Raw genomic sequence first — 24,358 nt, forward strand, 5'->3', positions numbered from 1 at the left:
ATATTTTTATGTAGTAATTTTATTATAAAAAAACCACAAGAAGATGGAACTCCATGCGTTAATCGGGCGCCCGGTAGAATAAAACGCAAAATTTTTTCTTGGCCGTGAATGGAAAACATAATTTTATTTAAGTGAAGTACAAAACTTTAACTAAGCTTTTTTCTCTTAACATAAATACAAATTTGTAACAATAAAAATGGTAATTGCACGTAATTGTAAAATTAAAAAAAAACTGATCACAACAAACAGATCTAACAAAAAAAAATAAAGAAATTAGAAATAAAATGTTTACATATAGAATACACTACATAAATCAACTAAAAGTACATAAAAACTAAAAATACGTTATTTTCGATAGGCAGTCGTTTCGAAAATGGGGTTAAGTACCATACAGCTTTTTTCTGACTAGTCTTCTCTAAGTATACGCTGAGAAATTTTAAATATTCACAGACAAAATCATCAACTTATCTAGCATTTTCCGCTTAATCTCCTCTCATTCTAAACTAATATGCATTTATTAAAAGTTATTTTAGGATAGAAATCACATTCAAAAAACTTAAAACTACGCATTTTTCAATTTGTCTTAACTTAATGTCTATTAAAATCATGACTTATTCATAAATTGTCAGTAATTAAGTATCTTTGGTATTCAAACTTTAAAAGCTTTGATGCTTCCAAATGCAAGCACGATTAGGATAAAATATTTGATGTCAAGAAATTGTGCCTTCTAGCATTTCCTCCGTTTCTTAGACGCGCGACAAAATATAATTAAAAGTATTTTTGACTAATAAAATACACAGATTTTAAACTCTCATCGATGACATTTTGGCACAAATTACTTCAAATTTGACCAGTCTATATTCTATCGAAATGTAGTGGCCTCTAAAAAATGTAGCAGCTTCTTAACAAGTTCTTGCTTTCATTACAAGTCTCAATGAAGTTGAGTTTTTATGATTAGGAGCCTACAATTTTACATCAACAATCTTATCGGAGATATATGCTTTGAGTGAGCAACAAACATTTCAATGCACTTAATCACTAAGCAACGTCTTTACGTGTAAGACCTGCAGTCATGTTAGTCTTTGTTAATTCGTATTTGTATAAAAATAGTTTATAGCATACTCTTAGTTACATACAAGTATATATGTATGTATATACCTATTACTAGTAACTAAGCTAAATGGATGCCTCATTTAAATTTGAGCTGGGTATAGAGAATCAATCCCTTTGAAATTCATTCACAACGGAAAAGTTGTGCGTTAGTCTACCAGTCATCATCCTCATTGTACTCGGAGATTTCAATGCGGAATGGCGTACTGGCATTTTTCAATTTGCGATGGCAGGTACGACCCAAGGGATTGTGTCTCAAATCCACCAACTCCAAGTTGTCGCTTGTAATCATCTCATCAGTATCGATTTCTAGAGCAAATACAAAAAAATGTATGTAAATTAACGAATTTCTATATTTTTTTATTGGCCATTGGTTTGTATTTACCTATGATGGCGTTGTGGCTGGCATCCAATTCACGCAGCTTGGGCATTTTGAACACAACTGGTGGCAACACAATAAAGGAATTGTGTGAAATATTCAAGCGCGCCAAAGCATTTAAGTCGGCCAGTTCATCAGGCAATTTTGCCATTTGATTGTGTGAAAGATTTAGATCTGAATGAGAAGAAAGATGAAAAATTTAACAACATTTAAAAATATTGGCATAAATTTAGAACTTTAAAAATCAAATAGCTAGCTATAAACACCCCAAAATGAGAATCGACAGAGCATTTTATGGTAATCGTAATTGTTTCAAAGTTGCAACACTTGATGGAAATGAAAAATTAGGGTGATGCCAAAGTTAGAGTTAAAATTTTCAAACCAGAAAACTCGTAACATTTCGAAAATCAATTGGCTGGCAAAAATTAAAATAGTAAATTTCGTGAAATAATGAAAAAAAAAAATGATTGTACTTTTCTACATAAGCAATAACCTTTTGGTGAGACAAACTCGCTTCAAAACAATTCCAAACATCTTCAAGAATATGTTTTTTTTTTAAGTCCAAAATATGCCTGAGTTTCCCATTTATTATCTTCACATTCTGTTCAAAAAATATCGGGAATTGTTCATTTAAAAATTACACATACATGTGGCTAAATTTTTTTGCTGGAATGTTGCTCCAACTACCCTCTATAGTGTCGCAGAGTTTGAGCGTGATCTGTCAATAAGCTTGTTTTTGGCATTTAATTATATCAGTCAACCGCAGGAGTGCTCTGCGATTTCCACTATGGATAAAAATATCGAACAAATAATTTGTCTTAATTTTTGTGTTTTGAACGGGATTTCGTGCGACGAATCATTGAAAATGTTGCAGAAAGCCTGTGCATGCTTTATCAAAAATACGGGTCTACGAGTGGTATAAGGCTTTTGCAGAGAGCCGAAAATCGTGGAAGATTTGCCCCGATCTGGTCGCCCGTCAACGGATGAAAACGTCGGAGTCAAAAAAAAGTCAAGGAAATGTTCAAATACCATCATTTCGTGTCTCACGAATTAATTCGCAACATTTTACACCATCAATTGGCTATGAAACGCGTGGCTGTTCAACCCGGTCCGAGATTGTTGAATTTCTCTCAAAAAATTCATCGGAAGAAGGTGGCTGAAGATATGCTTGTGAATTCGGACCCAACGTTTATCCAGCACATCATAACAGGTGATGAGACGTGGGTATATGAGTTTGGCATGTAAACCAGTCAACAGGCGGCTGAATGGCGCTATCCACATGTGCCGAAACCCAAAAAACCACATCAAATTCGGTCAAAAGTGAAATTTATGCTACTCGTTTGCTTTGATTATCATGGTGCTGGGCACTCGAAATTCATTCCAAATGATTATACGGTAAATAAGGAATATTATTTGGAAGTATGCGACGTTTGAGAGAGAATGTGCGTAGAAAACGGCCCAATTTGTGGAAAGAAAACTCATGGACCTTGCACCATGATAACGCACCGTCTCACAAGGCTCATATTGTGAACACTTTTTTGGCCAAAAACTCGACAAATATCATCAAAAAACCACCGTATTCACCGGATTTAGCCCCCAGCGACTTTCTCCTTTTCCCAAAACTTAAATTGCCACTCCGTGGACGCCGCTTTGAGTCGATAGAGGCCATTAAGGAGAATTCCCTGAAGGAGCTGAAGTAGATATCTTCAAACGCGTTCAAAAGGTACTTTGATGACTGGACTAATCGTTGGCATTTGGAGCAAATGGAGCCTATTTTGAAGGCGACAAAATAAATTTTGATGACTAAAATTTTTTTTTGCGTTTTATTGAAGATTTCCCGGTACTTTTTTAACACATACAGAATTCCCACTGTAAGGAAGACGAAAATTAACACCCGACGATCGGCACTGCGTTGCCGAAACGAGGCAGATTTATAGCAGAGCAAAGAATTTGCCTTTAGCAGCATTTTACAAATATTTTATACCATACCATTTTATAACCACTGCAACAAGAAAATTTCGGTGTAACTCATATAGTTTGGGCATTGCTTCGAACTAACACAACGAATATGGCTCAAACTCTGACATCTGGCACTTAAAGTAAATCAGTTTGGAATAAAAAATAAGATTTGTAAACCACTTTCTCGCGAAGTTGTCAGTGGAGTGACTTATCAGTCCGCTCTTGATACTTCTTAATTTTTCCTTTCCTGAGAATGAAGAAAGCGGTTCAACATGATTAAGAAAATACATATGGTTGCGCATATCCCGGTACCGCTAATCGGCTGTCAGTGAATTTAATAAAATCAGTTTTTGAGCAAATAACACTTTAATTTGTATTATTTTTTTATCACATCCCTTGATTACATTAACCTAATTTTCCATATTTTTTCACAACAGCTGACTATCGGGACACTGTCTTCTTAATTAACCTATAAACGTTTTCTATAATTACGTCACGATAGTTACTCTCCTTCTTCCACTTCAATCTTCGTAATCTCCACTACATCAATAGCGCTGGTTGGCGGTAGGTATGTGCCCTTCGGAGGTCTCAAAATGGTATCAAAACTGAGAACAGACTGCCAGACTGATAATTCAAACATTTCACGTATTCTCATATTTCGTTAATATGGAAATTGTTTTAAATAATTTTAAGAGAATTTTTTTGTTATTGTTTAGATAAAATCCTTCTACTCTTCACAATACCTCATTTAGACCAATTTTTTCAAGAAATCTATGATATAGAGGTTAGGCTGAGCATAGGTGGCTCTATTCCGGCCGTACCAGGCCCAGATGTTCACCGATATGCCATCACAAGCACAAATTACAGAATCGGCACGAGTTTTTAAGCTATATCGCAAACGTATGCAGATGGATTTGCTGAGCGCAACGTAATTTGTTCCTTTTTATACCTACGCTTTTTAAATATTTTAATATTGCACCTGTAAGAAATTTGCTTAAAATAGTCTCAAAGTGCAGTGCCAGCTTAAGTTCCGTAGCTTTTCCTCTCCTCTTCTAAGCTCGTCAATGGTATGTCGTCATATCACTAGGGAAAACTTAAACACTATTAGTTTTAAGGCCGTAACTTCTCTCTCTAATCGATCGGCTACCTCGCTCCCGTCAATGGGACCTTTATAAGCTGAATGGCATTGCGCGCTCCCAACGCATTTGCCCACTGGGCAGTACAGTGCTATTGCTGATGTAAACTCAATGAAGTACATATAAGACCTGAGTGCAGCCCAACTGTCGCTTAGAATGAAAATGCATTCGATGCGGTAGTTTCTTTGCAGATTTTGAATCTCCGCTTACAGACATCCGTTTTCATTAGCACACAAGTTGTCTACTTTGAAAATTTTAACTTTGACATTTGATAACGCTTCTTTTCTCGGTTTTTAGTCTTAACAGCTAAACAGTAAATATTCCCATGAGTATATTTATAAAAAGAAAAAAAATTACCTGTAATGAGACTGAATTTGATTGCGAATTTCGCCGGTATCTTCTTGATTACATTGCTGCTGAGATCACAGGTCTTCAGTTGAGTATTGCGCATCAAGTGATAAACTGCATCCGGAATCTGCACCAATTGACACTCCGATAAGTCTACGAATTAAGAAAAAACAAAAAAAAGGATTATTTGGTATTGTAAAAAAAAATATTTAATTCTTGCGGGCTAGTTATGAAACGATCTGGCAGCCTAAAAAGCATTTAAGAGTGCAAATATGAAATAATATGGAAACGGAACAAAATATAAATACATATGTACGAATGCATGTTTGTGTATATGTAAATGAATGATAAGCGCCACAGTTGTCACGAAGCTTTTGCTATCGAAAAGCTAAACTGCTCGCATGTATGTATGTATGTATATGTGTATGTATGAGCATGAATATTTATGTGCAAATGCGTAAAAATAGTTCCACCAAACAAATTATAATACATTGTTGTTGGAATATGCTTATAAATTAATTACCTAATGATTCATTATCTTGCGCATTTTCACAACGTTCAACGACACGCACTACAGCATGCGCCATTCTCACCAACTTTTTCAGTGATTCTACAGAAAGATAATATCACTAATAAATAAATGTTGAACAATTTTCACTATTCCACCTAAATTCTCTGACGAGCTTTAGTTTTTTATTTCTTTATTATTTATTTTTTCACTTTTAGAGGAAAAATGTGAACTAAGCGCTGTCGACACGATCAATGTGGGAATAATAATTTCATTGGGAGCCAGAAAATTCATCACTGCCCAGAATTGGCCCGATAAAGTAAATAGCAAGTTTGCTCTTGGTGAGATAAAAATCACTGAAGCAAAGAGAAATTATGATACAGAGCATTGAAATGTTGGTGCTCTTAAACCAATTGCCCCTTGTAAGGCATACAATGCACTTCGACTTATGGCTGCCACAAAAAACTGGTGCATAAATTAATTTCATGGCAGCTCAGCGTAGGTACAAAATGCTCTTAACCCTATAAGGATTACCAGAGTCGCAGAGGTGTCCGCCCGATCTAATGATTTATGTTTAAATGACCCTAAAAGACACAAATTTATAATAAGACTCTGTTTCATTCTGAAAACTATTCAAAACCTATAAAATTACTACATTCTTTCCATATATATTTAATATTAGGGTAAAATGAACGTGACTTTCACGTATGTATATTGTCATATGGGTACTTTTCTTGTGTTAAAACGAGTGAAAGCTACCGAAAGTAAAGGAAAAGCAGAAATCATACATCAAATAACAAGAAACAAATAAATCTACAATATTTTCACGTATTTAAAATCGAATTTTAATTTAAAGAGCCTTTTCCATCAATTGATATTTTAGAGTAATAAACACCAGACTTATCGATTTGTAGTTATGCACAAGTCCACTTTGCTACGCTAACTAAAATTATTGGGTATGGGAATAAGTTTCCGCTCTCGTTAAAGAGGTGTCGCTGCTGATACTATTTTTGTGTTCGTTCTAGTAATATTCTGGTAATTTGAAGGTGTATATGTGAGGTCTCGATCGCAGTATGTAAAGCTCGTTGGAAGCCCAAAGATCCTTTTTTATTTGACGTCAAAAATGTCTACGTTCCTCTCGAAAAAATAGAATTTGCGGGAAGTCAACGAAACGTGTCGTATATTGATCAATATTTACGGTAATCACGCTCCATCAAATGTAACTTGTGAAGAGCGGTTTCGATGCTTCCAAAGTGGCAATTTCGACGTACATAAGTGATAAAGATCGCGAGCTGGTGGGATCAGAAGGGTGTCATCTATTCTGAACTCCTTAAACCAGCTGAAATTATCACTGGCGATCCTTACCGATGCATTTGATTCGATCTCTCAAAGAAAAGTGGCCGCAATGCGACGGTAGGCATGACAAACTGATTTTGCTGCATGACAACTCCAGGCCACATGTTGCTAAATCGGTCCAAAAAATATTTAGACGGACTGAATTAGGAAATCTAGTCCCTCCCGCCGTATTGCCCAGACATTGGACCTTCGGATTACCATCTGTTCCGATCAAACTTCACTTCTTACGAGAGCATAGCAAACTAGCTCAATGAATAGATTAAATCAAAAGAACTCAAATTTTTCGTCAGAGGAATCCGTATGCTGCCTGAAAGATGGAGCTTCCAATTGCACATGCTTCTCATAATATGATGTATTATTTACAATAATTGTTTAAATAATTCGTAACTTTGGCTAAAAAATGACGGAAACTTATTCCCATAACCAATAAATAGTTTTTAAACGACACCTTACATTGCGCATCTCTTAGTAATAGAATGTATCAAATTATTAGTGATATCCTTCGACATTATTTTCTAGACTATTGTTACGACTTAAACTTTCTTAGCCTTGCAATTCTGCTTAATTCATTAATTTATTTACTTCAATTTAAAGTGGCACTTAAGTGTTCGTCAACACTACATATTTTTAGGCTATTTTATTAACGGCCCCAATTTAGAATAGCTTTTGCTAGCAAACTTTATGCACCTAGATATGCCTGAGTTCATGTACAAACGCAATTCCGCGGCCTGCTGCAAATTCATGTTTTTAAATACACTCTGAAAATATTTCCACATTCTTTTGTTAAGATCCATAAACCGATTTGTTTTAGTTTTCACCTTCTGCTCGAATCACTAAATGTTGACACGAATCACTATTGGCCATTTTTAGCTATTAAATAGACACAAATTTTGACCAAATATTCATTTATTATTAAATTCAAAATTATTTTTCTCTTCGGCTTCTTAACACTCTCACGCGTCTACACACTAAACTGGCTTCGAAGAGATTGTTAAGAGCTGGCCGTGAACAGACTTTTATATCCACATAGTCAAGTGTGCAGGTTTACGAATTTGTTTGTTCACTTTGTGATGTTCCAGTGCCATAGCATTCCGGCTTATAGAACAGTGGCACAAAAGTGCCGGAAGAGCTTTTGCTATAAACAAATTTAGCTAGAAGCATAAAGTTTATTTTTGATTGTTTGCTATAATTTTTTAGTTGAAGGCAAGCCTTTAAGATAGTGTCTGTATGTAAATTTTTTACTTTTATTTTCAAAATTATATCTTGGCATATGGGGCTGCGCACTGCAATTCTTTTTTCTTTGTGCTTTAAGCTTTTGTTTGAGATCAGCAAGTACTTTTGTATAGATTTTTGTACGCTAAGTCTGAATCTGGCAATAAAAAAATGTTCAACATGCTAGAATTATGAGACCATTTTTGACTTAGCATCCTTAAAACTTTAGTTATACTAGTACTTAGTTCAACTTATAAGCAAAATCTGCTTTTCTGCAGGAGCCAAGCTATTAAATCGACTTTTCTTAAATGCACTGCGTTGAAACAGAAAAATTAGATATCTGGAAGGTTTCTTCATAATTAAAACAAAAAATTTTGCATTTAAAAAACTTCGTTTATATATGTATCAAGAGAACATTATAAACACATTGTTTTGTATTTTTATTTTCCACTCCCACTCTATACCTATTCTGAAAAGCTTGCAATAACAACTGCTGGTCATTCATTGCGTTTCTCTGCTGTCGAACGGTCAGCGCGAATACAAAAGCAGGTCGTTAAACTGAAACAATTTGAATGGGTGCCAATTATTTGCGGAGAGTTGCATAAAATAAACAACCATACATACATACATATGCACATAAAATTATATGTGCGCTTTTTAAAAGAAAATCACAGCATTTTTACAATTTGCTCAATCCTCAACCTTTTCCTCGTTTTGAGGCTTCTGTTCTATTCGATAATAAAGGTACTCAGGGTAATCGTGATCATTTCTGAACGAATATATAGTAGAAAATAATAGTTGTTTCAAATCTTATAAATTTTCGATTACACTAATTACCATTTCGCTTACCATCCCTATTGAGTGTTTGTGAGAACGTAGTCAGAAATTTTTGCTTACACAGAAAACTTATGACTGAGACTCCAAAAACCAGATGCAATCTCTAAACGTAGAAATTTGCGGTAAGGCTCTCTATTTTATGTTCTCTTCTAAATAAAGTTTTCAGTAAACTCGTACACGTATTAAAAATAAATTTAAAAATATTTTTATTTCTACTATTATTTTCAAGTATGTAGATTGAATTTATTTGTTTTGAATTTCGTTCATTTATACCACGTGATTTGATGAGCGATAAGGTATTCGTCCAATACTCGTATGCACAGTGAAAATCGGCAACAAGCAGTAAAAAATATACTCATGTATGCAGTGCGTCTAATAATGGCACAGAGACTTTTGAACGAGCTTGGGCAACTTATTTGTTTCTTATATACTTTCGATGATTTTTTATGAAAATATAGTTCAATCTCCTACAAAAACCATATAAATAAAAGTTTCGAACTCTGTGCAATTTGAAAAAAAATTAAACAAATCATCATAAAAATTGCACACTTTTTATAAGTACCTCTAGTAAAATTTTAAGTATGCAGTTTTATAGCCTCTTGAATTTTGCACTAGCAAAGTGTGTGTGTAAGTTTGAAGTTGCTCAAAAATCGTCTTAAATTTCAACAATTTTTTTGCATTTTGCTCGATGTACAAAATGTCCAGCATTCGTTGTTTGCAGAAAACGCGCGAGACCCCCAGCAAAATCTGTTTTGCGTTGGTGGATAATGACACTACAAGTAATAATATTTATAATAATTTATATTTATATTAATTTGTGTATTTTATTAACAATGAATTGAATGTTTTTATTTTCTTACTAAAAATATTAAAATACGTAAACACATAAATGCATTTACGTAGAGAAATACGTAAATTTTCCGAAGCTACCAACACTTCTTTTTGATTTCATCTATGTACGTACATACATACATATCTTTGTGCAACCGCTGTCATTTTCAAGCACGACGATTATACGAGTACACAAATTTTACTACATATGATATGAAAATTTAAATATAAATACCAGTTCATTAGCTAGAAAAACATACGTAAGCATGTGCATATACATGTACATATGTATGCCTGTGTGTATGCGCATTTCCACTGAACATTGGACAGACGTGCGCCAGCAGACAAAGAGTCTACTACGTCAGTGAGAAAAAATGAGATCGCGAGACAAGGTATGACACGGCGTATTCATTCTTCAGCTGCCAACGCTAAACAGCTGCTAAAAACAGCGCCTGAGCGATTTAGGTGAGAAACAAAAACAAACTAAACTAAATTAAATCACAATCTCATTTAGTCAATTTGACGTTACCACTTTGATGCATACGGGTATATGGAATTGTTTGAAATGAGGTATGTATGTATGTATGTATGCGCATATGAAAAATAAAAATTTCCAAACAAAGAAAATGTTCAAATAGAATCGAAATTTGTGCGCAAAAAGCGGAAATATGCACAAAACTACAACCAAATATAATAAAGTGTGCACTATAGAATTATCTTTTAATTTAAATTTATGTAAATTTCGCAGAAAAATGCATATGAAAAGCTTGCATTTGAAATGATAAATGCCGGGTTTTGTAAAAAAAAAATTTGAGGGACTTATGATAGTGTACATACATGCATATGTATGTTATTTTTATTTTTTATTTGCATTTTAGTGAAAATTTGGGATGTCGAAAACACTTCCGATATGTCAGAAAGTGTTTGTTATTGAGAAAGACAGTTTCGTGTCATTCAAAATGAACGGGATCCCAAAATCTCGGGATTGAATTTGTGTTCAAAACAAAGTATTCTAAATTTCTCGTGATTTCAGTAAATACCTAAATTTTCTGCACTTCGAAATCACCATAATCCCGAAATATCGCGATCAAACTATCTTTCAACAAAAACGTATTTTAAATGTATCTTTATCTATTATATAAATTGACATCATATTCAAATTGACAACTCCTGAATTTTTGGTGTTTGAAAATCACCGGGATCCATAGGCTTATATTACGTATGCATGTACTTTCAACTCTATCAGAATTGGCGCGATCCCGTAATATCGGGATTGAAATCGCTTTCAAAAATATATATTCCCAATTTCTCGTGATTATTCTAACTTTCTCGAATTAACAATAAATACTTAAATTGTCTGTACTCTAACCGTAATCTCGAAATGTCGCGATCAAAGTGTCTTTCCACAAATAGAAATTTCTTTCAAAATAACTTAACTAACATTCACTTATATTAGTGGCATCAAGGAATTCAAATAGACAAATTTTCTTTATGAAAAAATCACCTGTCTCAGGCGATTGAAGATATGCAAAAAAGCTAGGTTTACCATTTCATCCCCTTTGTATGTAGAAGCAGTGGCATCCTTTCAGAGAAAAAGGCTGTTGAGCACTTTTTCCGTATATCGCACCCTAAAATTTTCCACACTCGAGCTTGACTTGTTTAAAGTAGCACTCTGAAATTTGCCATGTAAGCTTATAACAGTCCTACCAAAAAACAAAAAATAAAAATTTATTTTTGCCATATGTCATCCGCGGACCGTTTTATTGATAACGTCTCGTTCATATTTGAGCTTCTGCTCATTTTGAGTTGTGACCCTTTTGTATTTAGGGTGCGATATATTTAAGTTTGGCAGCTGGACGATTAAGGTGACTGAGCGCTGATTTCTTCGACAACCTGGGGCAGTGTACCAGCCTAAATTCCATCAGTCTTCTCTATTACGTCAAGAGCTATGGCTGACTGCAGATATCTGCCTGTTGGAGGTCTCATAATGCTAGCAAAACGACGCTTTAGTGCTACTTGGAGAGTGCCGGGCAGATACTTCAGCCATTTCACCTACCTTCCTATCTATCTGGCATATTACGTAGACAAAATTTTCTAAATTCTTCCTTATTTTCGAGATTAATCTTTTCTTCAAAAACAAAAAAAAAAAAAAATTACCAAAAGTTTTCCGTTAATATGCTATATCATATAATTCTAATGGATAAATCCCAGAGCTTTCGGAACTAGTTAAAGACTTGTTTGATAGTTAAAGACTTGCTTGTCTTTGGAAAAACAAAAAAAAATATTTTTATGTATTTTATTTTAGAGTAGTTCTTAACACTATGTTCATACTGGACTGACTGCCAACATATTCGACAGTCGTATTTATACTTATACCTCATCTTACTGTTTCAGGCACACGACTTGCATATTAGTTTCTTCGTTTTCTATTTAGGAAAAACATGTTTATCTTTTGTTTTTCTTACAATATGTTTATCTTTTGTTATTCTTAAAATACATATATATGTATGTTTGGATTTGTTCAGCCCCACATGATTATACTTAGAATTTACTTAACTATTTTTATTTATTATTTGTGAATGAAATCATTCTTAACTAACTTCAAAATCATCGAGATTCCGGGATCGCATGATTAACATCTCTAGTACGTAGATACATACATACATAGTATATAAGATCTTCCAGCCTAATGTTCCAGTTAGTGACCCTTTACATTCTGTTAAGTTTATAACGATTGATATACCTTTTTATACATTCGATAACATCTACATACGCACACACACACATTCACTAGTGCATATGTATGTATATTATTAAAAATGAAATTTTTTAGTTCAACATTTTTTCTCTAGACTAAGAACTATAATTTGTATCCCCCAATTCTGATAAGTCAATGTACTCATTTAATACCTAATTATCGAAAATTTAACATACATACAAACATATATAAAATAAGTATGTAAATCTCAACAAAAGTTTAGTAGTTTGATTTATTTGCGCACTACTACGCATCGCACCATAGCAAAACGTAATGCGCATTTTCGGCTATAAAACGCAGTTAATGCTGGCCGTGTGGCTGACATACTACCATAGTGGCTAACAAATGTGCTGCGTGCTAAAACATGATGATGGCCGCCAGGGGCTGAAAAGCAAAGACGCCTGAGTGATTGGCGCACGCTTCTTTGTTTTGTTAATTTGGCGGCGCGTGTGTCACATTTGCCGGAAAATTTAAAATCAGTACATACACAAAATGTAGTTGCATGCATATACATATGTATATGTACGAGTATATGTAAAGTGAGCACAAATTTTGCTTCAGACTAAGAATTGAAATCAAAGCAAATGCAGCCGTGGGGGAGAAAATACTTTTATGTATTTATATTCAAATGTGGTGAAATTCGTGCTGCTGTTTATACATACATATATACATATGTACTGCACAATAAGCTAAGAAGGAAAAGTGTTTAATAAATAAATTTTATTACAAAACGATAAAAATAAGTGGACTTCACCAGAATTAAGCCATTCAGTGAAGATATTTTTAAATAATGAATTTATTACACTGTTTCAAAATTTGTTCGCCAACTGCAAACTTCTTACAACAGAAAAGTAAATTTAACATTTGTGATCTCAAACGAATCGATTTCCACAACGTTGATGAACAGTTTTTGTATTCTTTGGAACTATTTACATTTTGGCGCGCCTTTTGTTCTTAACAGAGTTGCTTCGCATTGAATAGAAATGGTTAGTAATAAAGCAGATAATTCGATGTTTTAGGAAACTATGCATTTTTTACTTGCCTCTTGCAAATGAGCATATCAACTTTTCACTGTAAGCTAGCGATAGTTTTCTTGGATTCTTTGGCCTTAGAAACCCTTTATTGGCAGTAGGTGCGAGTAGCTTACAGAATAGAAAAACAGAACGCATTTGTTCTGGATATTTCATGTAATGGGGCTTATGTTCAAAAACTTCATCTTCTGCGGTAAAGCTCTTGGCTCTTGCGATTTATTGTTTATTACAAAAAAAAACCAAAAACAAAACAATTATAAAAAATATTATGTCGTTTGTAATAATACTTCTAAACCTGTTTGTGTATTATTTCTATATAAATTGAATTATTTGTAATTAATTTGTATAAATTATTATAGACATATTTTTATGCGCATTCAGTCTTTCTGTTCTACTGCATTTGAATTGGTTAATGTTTAAGCTAGCCGCATTATGTTGCAACTATTTTAATCGTTTAGAACATAGACCTTCGCCTTGGCGGAAATTCACAACAGCCTTTTGAATTTTTTCTAAGCGAATGAACATTTCGTTGGTTGAGCTGCGGATATCTCCTTGCATTGGGTGAAGTAAAAAGTTCTGAGCGCTTTTCCACTTTGTTTCGACAATAAAATTTATATGATCCAATTTAATGACTCATGAACTCACACAACGCTGGTTGGACGATTCCCATGAGTTCATCGACATTTTCGACGTTGGGCCTACCACTGTGTGCTGCTTAATGTTCGACGTACCCATTACCAGAACGGAATTATTAGAACCACTGCTTTATTTTTCCATTTGATACGATTGAATCCATAAACTATAGAAATTATTTTATCGCTTGCTCATTTTCGGCGTAGTGAGACAGATCAATGTTTCAAGTTTCCTTTTTTTTGCCTCTTCCATGGAACACTGTAACTCAAAACTGGCATCAGCAGGCAACAATTTTTTTTAAGAGTAATAGCTTCTTTTAGGCGGCCGCCGCAGCCGAATAGGTTGGTGCGATACTACCATTCGGAAACCAGAAAGAGAACGTAGGTTCGAGTCTCGGTGAAACACCAAAACTAAGAAAAACATTGTTCTAATAGCGGTCGCCCTTCGGCAGGAAATGGCAAACCTCCGAGTGTATTTCTGTCATGAATAAATCCCTCATAAGAATATCTGCCGTTCAGAGTTTGCTTGAAACTGTAGGCGCCTCCATTTGTGGAACAACATCAAGACGCACGCCACAAATAGGAGGAGGAGCTCGGCCAGACACCAAAAAAGGATACACGCGCCAATTATAAACGGTCGTTAAGTTTCAAGGGCCGGTGTTGATTTTGAATAAAACATAAGTGTTTTAAGAACTTATTGACATTTCTCTTTATTATGATAATATTGGTATGACTCAATTACGTATAGAACAAAATATCGTCCACATGGCCATGACGGCCTCGGCGGAACACCTCCATCCGATGGTCCAAATTTTCAATGACGCTGAGGCATAATTGAGGTTCTTGTGCCGAATTATCTCATCCTTTAGCTCTTGAATTGTTGCTGGCTTATCGACGTACATATTTTCCTTCAAATAACCCCAAACGAAGAAGTCCAACGGTGTCGTTGACGTTTAGGTGTGTTTCACATTCAACATCGGCCCTTGAAATTTAGCCACCCTTTATATATATGTATATTTAAGAACTTATTTTAATTGCCATATGATAAGACCCAAGACTGCGTAAACATCGCAAGATATAGTTCGCTAAAGATATCTGACATCTGACATCAACAGTCAGAATTTTTTACTTTCCCTTTACTCATTTTGCAATTTTAATTTTAATTTAATGCCTATTAACCTAGAAAAAATAAATTATTTTCCGCCTACTACATTTTGTGTGCGTATGTGCGACCTGCTTTTCTTTGCATTTCATTTCATACCCACTTTCGACCTTGAAGCTGACTAAGGTAAACAATGACTGAGCAGCAACAATTGAAGAAATTTCTACGCAATTAACAAGCTAATAATTAAAAAGTAAGATAAACACCAGTGATTTCGACGCGCTCCCTTTTCTTTGTATTTATGATTTTTTTTGTTTTGTTTATTTCTTATCTAATCATAATTGGCATAATTGTTGACATATTAACCGCAAGGCGAAATACAAATTGCACATGTTATTGAAAACAAAGAACAATTAATCTTATTCACTTTTTCCTCGTATGTTGTAGAATACCCGGTGCGGTTAAGTAATGCGGGAGTCTCATAAAATGACTAAGTGCACAAATTATCTCAAGTGGGGTCGAGTTAGGCATTTTTTTTTTTGAGTTTCATACGTGAACACATACACCTGTAGACATGCATACTGTACTTAGTATATATTATGAGTATTTCCTTGTCACACTAATTAACTCCAAAGAAATACCCAATAACACAAGAATCATAATATACGAGGTGTACTGGTTCAGATGGTCGCTTTTTTTTATTTTAATATTTCGGCCGAAAGAGCAATACATTTGCAATTAATGAAAGAAGAACTTCAAATACAATTTCTGTCTTCAGATTTCTATAGTCGGGTTTAGAGAGGAATTTTTTATAGTACATAGATTTAACCCAAGAATGATAGATAGTTACGTTTTTCCGAGTTGTGCAGTATTGCCAACCATTTGCTCTTCGCAATAAATTTAGTGCCTTTTTATACCCAAAATGCGAAAATTTTGAAGTTTGTTGTTTTTTTTTTAATTCAAAGCTACCGAAACTTTAAGTTAAAAAGAAAACTGTATTATTATACAAAAGAAGGTTAAAAAGGCCACTCTGAGAAGATTTCAGTGCTAATGAAAATTAGTTGGTTCTTATAAAATTTGATAATTTGAAAGTGTAAATTTAATTGTTTGCTCCTTTTAAGGTTATGCAAGAATATTAAGTGTCCTTGTCTTAACTCTTCTTAAGATTGAAAACCTTTCTACACATTTTAAAAGGTGTTTGAATTTACTTAATTCCGGATTAAAATCATAGAGTTGTAATCGTTTCTTCCGGCCATCAACCCTTAGTGGGACATAGGGCATCAAGAGGTGCATTCATAGTAAAAATAAGCAACAAAATACCAGAAAATACTAAAGAAACCATACTGACATTTTTACAAAAAGAGTACCTTATCTAGTTACATAACCTCAAATATAGCAAAAAAGTCGTTCCATTAACAAAAGAGTCTCGCTTAACAAAAAAAACTCACAAATTCAATTGTACATAACTATAACACATGCGGTGAATAAAGTAGAGAGTCTAACACTGAGAAACTCCACAGGGTAAGAAATCTCTTGATAGGCAACCCAGCTTGAGTAGGTGTATTGCTCTTTCACAATCTGAGTAATTTTATCTCACTCTTTAACGCAGCTTAGTAAGAATGGGGAAACAGATAGTAGGTTTTTGATCTTCAGGCACCCGCGAAGGCGCACAATTGCGTAAATATTGATGAAATGACCGTTTCACATTGCTTTAAATTTTGATTTGCTCATTCGGGCATTTTTGGCTCTCAATGGAGTTGGGCTGGCGATACATAAACAACCACATTTTTCAAACGTGATTATCCACCTTAATTTAATATAAATAATTTTCAGTGTCATGCAATCTGTCAGCACAAACATATTGGCTATTCTTGGTAATCAAGCGTGAAAATTGCAGTACCATAATACGCACAAATAGATATACTGCGTTCGAAATTGGCCAGCCAGCGGCCGCTGGAATTTGAATCATGCGTACTACTTCTATAGTAGCGTCAGTCTTGTTATCTAATAGCATACCTCGTACACTTGCATATTTACTCGCGCTTAAAGTACATTAAATAATTTGGTCTGACCAAAAGATTTACTCACGCTCGCATTCACACTCACACTCATGGCGTTGGCATCATCGGTTAATGAGTAACTATTACGTATACGCATTGTGGTACGATTTGAAGTGCATTTTTGTTGGCAATGTAAGTAAGGTGCTCATTGGTACGTTACAATTTATACAATTTAGAATGCATGCAATTTTATGCACGTAATGCCAGTTGGCTGGCTAGTCGTCATGCAATGCAATACAGTAGCTATGGTGAAACTTTTTTCTTAGCATGTGTATAAATGTGTGTGAGTTTAGAGAGGTTTAAACTAAGCCGCATTTTCATATTTCTGAAGTGCATAAAAAGTAGTTCCTCAACTGCAGAAACGGCAATATGAGTAAGCAGCTTACATAAAAGAAAAAAACAAGAGCAAAAAAGAAAAACAAATGTGCACACATTGCAGTAAAAATAGGCCTCTTTCATAGCTTTATTTCATACTTTATGGCAGTTAAGGTGATTAGCAAAAAATAATATGCTTCTTTCTACTCACTGCCTTCATGCCACAATTTTATAAATTTACCGTAATTACTATTTTAACGATTTTATATAACCGTTGGAGTTGCTCGCCGAAAATTTAAGTTTCTTTTGTCTGGTTTCCACATCTATAAATCTATGTATGTGCATATGCTTGTATGTTTATTGTACTTTACGTTGTATGCCACAAATATGCACTAATGCATCAAGATGGTTGAAATTTTTTCATTGGGATAAACATTTAAGAAACGACTGAGTGGTTTTTAATTTAATACTTCCTATTCCGCCACAATAATTTTTGAGTTATACGCTCACAAGTACATATTATATATTATATTACTACAATTTTTGGGTAATTTGGTGTGAAAAATAAGAGCTGAATGAAAAGAAGATCTGATTATGGGCATATTTAGTGGAAACAAGCCATACGATTCTAACTTAAAGTCTAAAACTTTACCAAAAAAATTAAAGAAATGGTCTAGTGAGAAATAATAAAGCTAACAATTTTATAAAAATACAGGAATATTTCTTTGATATGAACTTTTGACCAACAAATGCGCGTTGTTTTGATTTTAAGTGGTCAAAATAAAATTTTTCGAAAATTTATTTTTTTAACGCCCAAAATAAATATTTCAAAAATAGTGAACTGTAAAAGTTTCACATAGTTTAGTAGGCCATTTTGCATAATTTGATGCAACATTAAATTTTTCAATCAATGAGGAATTTCGCAGCCGTCGTAGGGTCTCAAAATGAACAAAAAAAAATTTTTTTTTTTTATCGTTTTCCCCCTAAAATACATAGATTTATTTCTATATTCCGTGTGACTCAATGAGTAATTTTATTGGGAAAAATTACACTTTATTTAAAGCTACAATGATTATTTTCTCAACAACTCTGATACGCACATACGCAGGTATTATATTAATTATACCAAAATATTGCTGCAGAGGCCCACTAAAATATGGACTGAATAAACTTTTGACTTAGAGAACAGAACTCATAGTGAGCTGCTGAGTAAGAGCCAAATATTCAAATCACTTTGCACTGTAGGTAATCATTTTCTCAAAAAAATTAGGAAACCGTATAGTATCTGCTCAATGAAATACGAACGACAAGGATTTCTGAAACAAATGAAAAATATGAAGAGGCCTTTGAAGGCATGCTCGAGGCACCAAGCTAACACATTAACTAGTGAAGGCGCTCATTGGGGGCACATACGTGCTTAAAGACAGATCGAAATTTTGGAGCAAGAAAAAATGTTGAAAAATATAATATTTTTATAGGGATATTTATCGGAAACGACGAAGAGTTTCATACTCTTTTTTTATTTTTATAGGTCAGCAGTAGAGCGCGATTCACATTGAAGCCTGAATGGAGATCTCAAATAACATTCGAAGGAAAACTGGGAATGGTTTCGCATTCAACAGCAAATATGGCATTATCAAAAAACAAAATTGAGAAAAACGGCTTCGAAGTTTTCAATTGACCATGCCTTCCCAAGTCAATGTAAAGACAATGAATTTACTGATATTGAGGAATCAATAATGTTCTTTTCGAAGAAAGCAAAAAGCCACATTTTTTAATAAACTTCGATATTTTCACTCATTTACTATATTTATGCCTCATTTCCACTCAGATATACTCAATAAGGAAGTCATATTTGAACTCGTAAACATACACGAATTTAGACTTCAGTTAAGTACCACCTCAGCTGATCGAGTGTTAAAATAAAAAAAAAAAAATTAAATTCAAATTTATGCAAAATGGCTTAAAAAAAGAAGAATTTGTTTGGATGGGGAAGTAATTGACTTAAGCGCTATTATAGAAGAAAACCCGATTTTAAAGACGTTAGATGGTAAAATTAAAGAAAAAAATGTTTTAGAGATGATTGGCGAGGAAATGGCGAAAAAGACCGATTTAAAACATAAAGCCCAAGTTCAATTTAAATCCATAAATCTTGAATGGATTATTTGAAGGCTAAAGGAAATAATATTAAAAAACAAGCCTTCGTAATGACGTCATTGAGTTACGAACTCGAGTTGAATATTCACCGCTCATGCTTATTGGGTTTATGTGGGGTGATACTCACTCAACTGGGTAGAAATGCAGCATAAACAAAATAAACAATGTATTGAATTTAAATATTTGCTCATTAAAAGAAGATGTAATTTTATCTAACATATACGAGAATGGACTTCCACTTTATTGAAATAAAAAATAACCAAAATTAAATTTACTTCACGTTTTGGCTTTCTGTTTCAATTTATAATGCTACACCTCTTGATGAACACCCTTTTTCTAGAAATATAAAGATTTTTTTTTAATTTGGTTCTTTTTCTACTGATATAAACAAACGAATGCAATCTACAGCGCCTTCAAAAATGCACTTTGTGCGTGCAATAAAAAAAAAAACTTTTAAAATTCAAGTATAATAAAATTATTCGCAAAGCTCTCAGCGCAGCATAAATGTTCCATGTACTTTGAATAAGTTTCTGTATCATTGACAAGAAAGTGTTATATTTAAGTTATATTTATGTTCCATTTGTGGAACAACATCAAGGCGCACACCACAAATAGGAGGCCAACACCCAAAAAGGGTGTACGCGCCAATTATATATATATAATATATATATATATATATGGAGGATAAATTTCATAGTTAAAAAAGATTAATATTATAAATTGTACTGACAGGGACATTTAACACTTGACACCATTTCACTCTAACTTTTCTAGTTATGGTACGCATGCCCATATTGCACAAGATCTGTTTACTGTATTTTACTCTTAATACTTTGTAAAAATATTTTACTTTGCTTTTGTATTTATGTATATTACGCCAACTCCTCAATGTTTTGTATGCCATTCCATTTTGTATGCAAAAAATACTATAATAGCAACAAAAGCAACAACTATTAGCATAATATTGAACAACAAAAAAGCCAAAAACAACGCTTGACCTTTAACCTAGTAATAATGCTTACATTTTACATATTTAATATCTGCTGCCTACCACTGAATTAAATGAAAATCACACACAATGTGCGGCCTTGCAGCGCCAGTACCAACGTCAGCCATAGTAGATATGCTCACTCCCCATTAAATGAAGCTAAGCTTTGTTAGGTACTTTGTTCGGCACACATTCGATGCGCTTCAAGGCAATGCGGCGAGAGTAGCGCGCATGCAGCGCAAACGCTCACTTTGTGCGCCTCCATGGTTAGATTACTCATAGTTGGTTGTATTTACATTATAATGTGACTATGGCCGAATAGTGGCAGATTAGTGTGCTAAGAAATACTCATAAAACACATTAGTCAATGGTGTGAATGTGGAGCCAAAACAACTCTAAGAGGTATGTATGTACTTAGTACACATGTATATACTTATAGCTAAGCATTTATGTATGTAAACATATTGTTTTAATGTGTACAGTATCTGTGCAATGAATTATGAATGGCAGGAAATTGGCTATTATTAGCAAAACTTTGGCGGCCAGCACGAAAGCTGAAACTGGATGATTTGATACGAAAAAGGCGCTTAATATGACATAAAGACTACGACTCGGCTTATTGGAGCAAGGTAAGATTATTGTAAACTATTTTTATCGCCTTTTGCATCCAAAATAATGAAGACTTTCAGTGACGACTGCTATTTTGAAGCAGTGCCACAGGTTTTATAACAAATACAAAGAAGGAAGTTGTAACTATTTGTCACTGTTTGTGTTCTTCCAAAAGTGAAGCTTCCACGTTCTCACAAGGTGATGATTTAGAACTGTATTTTCAATAAAGAACTTGTGCCAGCGATTTTATTAAGGAGACAATTGATATTTATGAGGGGTATGCGCTTTGGCTAATTTGTGCGCTCTACTCCAGATAAATTTTCATTCACGTCTAATTTATCTAAGATATCTTTGTAGGAACATACTTGGATGAGCACAGTGTATGCTCATTTCTTTTGGCCAAACTAGACCGAATGATACCTACCACTCCATGATATCTACCACATCTGAAGTTGTGAGACCTTTCAAAGTGTCATCTAAGCCTAGATAACTAAAATGACTGGTTGCTTCGGTACGAGTTTTTCTAAAAATGCTGTGCATATGCACTCGTAAGTTTGTTAAAGCTTTTTTCTTTCTATAATGCATTCCTCCCTACAAACGTCCGAGTTTGATACAACTTCACCAGCAGATGTGGCACTCATATCAAAAGTCTATTTTCTAAAAATCTTAAGAACGTGGCAATAATTAAAATGCATTACAATGAAACTTTTTTAGAGTATCATGATATCTAAGCTCCCTTCTGGAATTATAAAATACTTTCTAAAAAAATACTGTAAAATTGGCTGTACCTAAAGATTTGTTCAACGGTTAAGGTCTTAAATGAAAAGAAAATTCTCCCATATTGCATATGCAGTAGATTTTTCACAGTAGGCTTAATTCTCTAACTCCCAGGAGCACTTTAAATGAGCTTTTTTTTCAAAACATCTTTAGCTTTTCGGAATGTATGCAACTACATATACATGCAAGAGGGGTATCGTATTAAAGAAATAATTTTCAAATAAGTATACAGAAATGGCCACAAACTCTCCTTTTATGCTGTGTAAATTTATCATTACCATTCTCTTATTTGAACAAAAGGATGTATCTTTCACTTAGCGGCAATAGAGCGATTCTATATCAAGTGAGACAAATATTTTGGTCATTGTCGTTCATTCTTCTAGGAATTGGTTTATTTGTAGTTGAGTAAAATAATTTTTTGTAATATGTAATATACAATTTAAAAAAAAAAATTTTTTGAAAAAAAAAAAGTTTTAAAAAATTAAAAAAAACTAAAAAATATTAAAAAGAAATGTTTTTGGGAAAGAGTGTGGTATTTGATATTTCTTGCAAAACTTTAAAATATATTTTTTTTGGGAAAAAATTATTAGAAAAATTGTGAACAAATAATTTTTATTTCATATTAAAAATTTTTGAAAAAACTAAAATTTTATTTTTGGGAAACATTTTTTTGGGAAAATAATCTTTATTTTATATTGAAAATGTTTGAAAAAATTTTAATTTTTTTTTTGGGGAAACACGATTTTTGGGAAAATAATTTTTATATTATAATATATTAAAATTTGTTTGAAAAAAAATTTCTTTTTTTGCGCAACAATTTTTTTGGAAAAAATAATTTGCTTTTGTATTAAAAATTAATGGGAATGGGCGCTGGCATACATTCTCGTATATTACGTTCATTTGCAAAACGATCAATGCGTCGCTAGGAACTAATGCACTAAACAAGGTTTAATATAGCCGAATAGGCTCGTTTTAAAGCCTTACACCAAAATATGTAACATTGAATAAACCTCAAAATAATTAAATTTTTCTAAAAAATTTCAGTTAATTTGTTAATTTACTCAAATAAACCATTTTTTCAAAAATTGACGACAATACCCAAAATACCTGGATCACTTAATAGTATAAAAATGCGAAAGTCGATATTTCTTGTTTATTGAATTGTGGCGTTCTTCACATAGGTGCACGAATCATACAAGCAATTGTAAGCAATGATTAGAAATTAATGGAGCATAACACAAAATTATTTAAAAAGTTAACTTTATCCCCTTACCCAACATATTGTTCTCCTTGGCATCCTCGCAGCGGCCCACCACGCGTATCACACCGCGCCCAGCAATCGGTGAACAAGTCACTATGCCGCCCATACGCGCGATGTGAGGAGGTACACGTGGATCGTCAGTTATATGCACGCCACCATTGTGTTCACTCCCAGTGCCAATTCCGTTGATGTTGTTATTGTTGTTGTTATTATTATTGTTGTTGTTGTTATTGTTTGCGCCACCATTGCCATTGCCATTGTTGTTGGCAATATTGGTGATATCGTTGCCGAATGGACGCATTTTGTTTCTTTTATCAGTAGTTTTTGTAATAGTATGTGTGTGTGTATGTAATTTAAAATTTCAAAAAATTTTAGCACTCAAATGCGACTTAGACTCTAATACTTGGAGCACTTGTTGCGACTTAAACACGTTTGGTTGCGCACTTGCACTTCAGTATCTATTGTTTTTCTGTTGATTAAAATTAGCCAAAGTTTTTACGCAAATTACATTTAACACATTTTACGTTTTTGTCAATTCAAGATTCACTGCTTCAACCGATTTAACTACACAATAGTAATTGTTGTGAAATTTTCTTCGCTCTTAGCACTTTCAATTTTATTTATTTCGAAATTTATTTTTCTGTTCTCATTCAAAAACGCTAAACCGTACGTGTGTCTTCCGTTTTTCAAATGGTTGAAAAGCTCCGCGATCAGCTGTTTTTATACCACGGAAGAAGAAAGAAAAATTGCGTCGAATCAAATCAAAAGAAAAGCAAAATAATAAATAAATACAAACTGTGAGCACAAGTGATCGTACGTATAAACATATGAACATATACATATACAAATTCATAGTCCGTATATCGAAAGCAGCTAACAAAAGCCTTAACTCAGATCGCGTGCTAGCAGAGAGTACGAATGTGAATCAAAATGTACTCACCCAAACATGCATACCACCTGCATATGCACAAGAGAATATGTGAAGTGTGAGA

At 33.7% G+C, this 24,358-nt stretch overlaps 1 protein-coding gene across 2 annotated transcripts; it reads right to left on the reverse strand.

Annotated features, from left to right (window-relative positions):
- Window positions 1–79: 79 nt before the first annotated feature.
- LOC128858241 (leucine-rich repeat-containing protein 20) lies at window positions 80–24,067 on the reverse strand. 2 transcript variants are annotated; one of them, XM_054094339.1, is made up of 5 exons: window positions 7,615–7,761; window positions 5,456–5,542; window positions 4,942–5,085; window positions 1,496–1,663; window positions 80–1,419 (listed from the first exon to the last, which is right to left on the reverse strand). In XM_054094339.1, exons 1-5 carry the CDS (start codon window positions 7,658–7,660, stop codon window positions 1,265–1,267), a joined length of 600 nt encoding a protein of 199 aa, XP_053950314.1. In that variant the 5' UTR covers window positions 7,661–7,761; the 3' UTR covers window positions 80–1,264. The 2 variants fall into 2 exon arrangements, with proteins under 2 accessions (XP_053950314.1, XP_053950313.1); XM_054094338.1 differs by lacking the exons at window positions 5,456–5,542; window positions 7,615–7,761 and adding an exon at window positions 23,379–24,067 and having other exon boundaries at window positions 81–1,419.
- Between the last annotated feature and the right edge of the window lie 291 nt (window positions 24,068–24,358).

This window comes from Anastrepha ludens, chromosome 3 (assembly GCF_028408465.1).
Source record: "Anastrepha ludens isolate Willacy chromosome 3, idAnaLude1.1, whole genome shotgun sequence".
Classification (NCBI taxonomy): Eukaryota; Metazoa; Arthropoda; class Insecta; order Diptera; family Tephritidae; genus Anastrepha; species Anastrepha ludens.

What these genes read in the sequence shown, in the direction of transcription:
- LOC128858241 (XM_054094338.1), bottom strand. Translation starts at nt 23,667, where the DNA reads ATGCGTCCATTCGGCAACGATATCACCAATATTGCCAACAACAATGGC. An exon ending in CAAGGAGAACAATATGTTGG is followed by an intron (nt 5,086 to 23,378) that starts GTAAGGGGATAA and finishes CTTAATTCGTAG; the next exon opens with ACTTATCGGAGTGTCAATTG. An exon ending in CAAATTCAGTCTCATTACAG is followed by an intron (nt 1,664 to 4,941) that starts GTAATTTTTTTT and finishes CTTCTCATTCAG; the next exon opens with ATCTAAATCTTTCACACAAT.